This window comes from Eurypyga helias, unplaced genomic scaffold (assembly GCF_000690775.1).
Source record: "Eurypyga helias isolate BGI_N326 unplaced genomic scaffold, ASM69077v1 scaffold29510, whole genome shotgun sequence".
NCBI classification, from domain to species: Eukaryota; Metazoa; Chordata; class Aves; order Eurypygiformes; family Eurypygidae; genus Eurypyga; species Eurypyga helias.
The window spans coordinates 8,681-11,327 of record NW_010228072.1 but is presented as its reverse complement, the minus strand read 5'-3'; the positions used below and the strand labels follow the sequence as shown (position 1 = coordinate 11,327).

General features: G+C 41.7%; 1 protein-coding gene across 1 annotated transcript in view; it reads right to left on the bottom strand.

Annotated features, from left to right (window-relative positions):
- Positions 1 to 455: 455 nt before the first annotated feature.
- The window catches only part of DYRK2 (dual-specificity tyrosine-(Y)-phosphorylation regulated kinase 2), a 2,373-nt gene continuing 181 nt past the window's right edge, over positions 456 to 2,647 (bottom strand). Inside the window, exon 2 of the mRNA XM_010158336.1 lies at positions 456 to 2,645. Coding sequence (XP_010156638.1) covers positions 1,113 to 2,645 — 1,533 coding nt within the window. The 3' untranslated portion in view covers positions 456 to 1,112. The remainder of the gene's footprint in view (positions 2,646 to 2,647) is intronic.

The window sequence follows — 2,647 nt, the reverse complement described above, 5'->3', positions numbered from 1 at the left end:
CAGAGAGCAATGAAGTAACATAGTGTTTGTCTCTACACGCACATTTGATCTGAAGTGTAAATGTACCAGAGAGGTCAACAGTCGCTCAGACAAACTTTGTCAGAAGAAATAAAAGCAATCTGTGAAATCCATGTAGCATAACAGTCTGGAAGTTACAGTATAAAACTGACAGAACAAGCACTTCTGCCTATGTGATTTAGGGAGACCAAGCTGCACATTAGGAGAGAAACAGGAGGGAGGGAAATAAGAGCAAGAGAAGCCCAGTGTGAATGTCCAATGTCATATACCTGAACTGAAGTCCAGAACATTTTGCTTTGCCAACTCATGGTCACTTTCAGATTTAGAGGAACAGAAATACTTCCATCTTCATTCTTTCTCAGACTGTCCGTTCCTCTCACTCTACCACAGCATACAATATATGAGAGTCATTTTAGCCCTGGAAGTTCTTATTTTTTGCATTATATTTAAATGCTCTTTTTAATCAAAAACATTATTTTTGAATAGAGAAAGCATTCCATAGGAGGTGACTGTATCATTGATACCACTACTTTCTCTGGGCTACCCTACAGAACATGACAACGTAACATGCTACAGGTCTACTTCAAATTACAAGTTTACAGGTGCTTAACTCTTTTTTTCTTTGAGTATTCTCTCTGGAATCCAGTCAGGCATGGGTGTGAGTGTCTGTAGAATCAAGACCCATACCCATAACATCCAAAAGGTAGAGTCTTACAAATTTACCCCAAGTGAAACCTAATATGAACCATGGAAGAGAAAGGTAATACCTTTGACACCACTCTGCAATGCATGACAGTCATGTTGTAACCAGTGGCCTGCCACTGATGTTTATTACTGTGTCACACTAGTTACAGTAAGGCTAGTTGTACTGTAGAAGACAAACATTTTAAAAAATAAGTATAAAAACTTAAAGCATTGTCCCCGTGTTTTTATAAAAACAAAATCAACATTTCTTACATTTAAAATGAGTGCTGAAAGATACAAATGAATAAAGTTATTGAGCAAATAAAAACGTATATCTGAGCTACTTTTTCATACAAATAAGGCTCAGCCACATTGTATCTCTCATATTAACAGCATTGGGTTTTTCAAACTCAGCTAACGAGTTTTGGCAACACTGTTCTTTGCTGAATATTCCCATTGGCATCTGTCATCTGTGCCAAATTAGTCCTCAGTTTTGAAGCTGAGCTTGAAGTCGGAGGTAACTTGGAAATCGACGTTATAGCACCAGTGCTCTCTGTCATTCTCTTCGCCGAGGCCTTTTCCCCAGTCGGAGGCTTTGGCAACCGTCTCCTTAGCCAGGGATGCCGCAAAGCCTGGCTGGGTGTCATACGGATGGCAGGATCCCATTCTAAACACTGTTTTAAGAAGTCAAGGAACAGGGGATCATCACATCCCTTTAATGCATTACCCCATTCTCTGCTCTCTGGTGGGCCGCGTAGTTTTCCCCTCCGAGAGCGTCCACCGTTAAGTATTACAGAGCCATCAGACAAGGTTGTGATGCTGCAATAGCGGGGATAACCCTTAGAGCTCACAAAGTTTTTAGCTCGCTTGGATGCATCTAAGAGTTTTGGAGAAGGCATGCCCAATAGCTCAATCATACAAGCCAGCTGGTCTCCTTCATCTTCTCCAGGTAAGAGTGGATAACCGGTGAGAAGCTCTGCTAGAATACAGCCCAAGCTCCACATATCTATGGGCATCCCATAACGAGCACCAAGGATGACTTCAGGTGCACGGTAAAAACGTGACTGAATGTAAGTGTAGACACGCTGATGCTCATAACAACTCGAGCCAAAATCAATCACTTTAATACCACTTCTACCCTGTTGTTTCAACAGAATATTCTCAGGTTTAAGGTCACAGTGAATGATTCTGTTTTTGTGCAAAGCATCCAAGCACTGTAGAATTGAGTGAGCAAACTTGCGGACCAAAGGCAGGCTAAAGCCCTGAAACTTGTTTTTCTTTATTAATTCATACAGGTTCATGCTCAGCAATTCAAACGTCATGCAGATATGGCTGCGGAATGTGAAGTTTTCCAACATGTGAATAACATTCATGTTGTTATCCTTATCTTGTTTCCGAAGATGCTCCAGGATCTTAATTTCTTCCGCAGCTTGGCGGTGGAAACGTTTTTCATTTCTCACCATTTTTAGTGCCACATGCTGATGCATCTTGTGATCATAGGCCTTCACCACCTGCCCAAAGCTTCCTTTCCCTATAACTTTCAGGACTTCATACCTGTACGCAATATGATCATGGGGTACTTGTATGTAAGACCCCTGGTCATCATCATACCCGCAATTGTTCGAACCACCAATCACACCTTGTCGTTTCTTTGCATTTGGACCCAAAAAGTATATTTCAGGGTAGCTAAAAATCTCATGGTGCTCAAAAGCTGTTAATTTTTGCATGTATTGCTTCATTGCTTGTTCTGGTGTCATAACGGAGGCTTTCACCTTCCCTATTCCATCTGCAGATTTTAAAGAGCTGGAGCTCCCTTGTCGTCTGTGAGCACTCTCTGACTGTCTGTCCTGAACCACTGGCAATCCAGATTTGCCTAGCGTTGTAAGTCCATTCGGCTGTGCTGTCAAAACCGTCCTCTTGTTACTATTATCTTCAAACAGCTGCT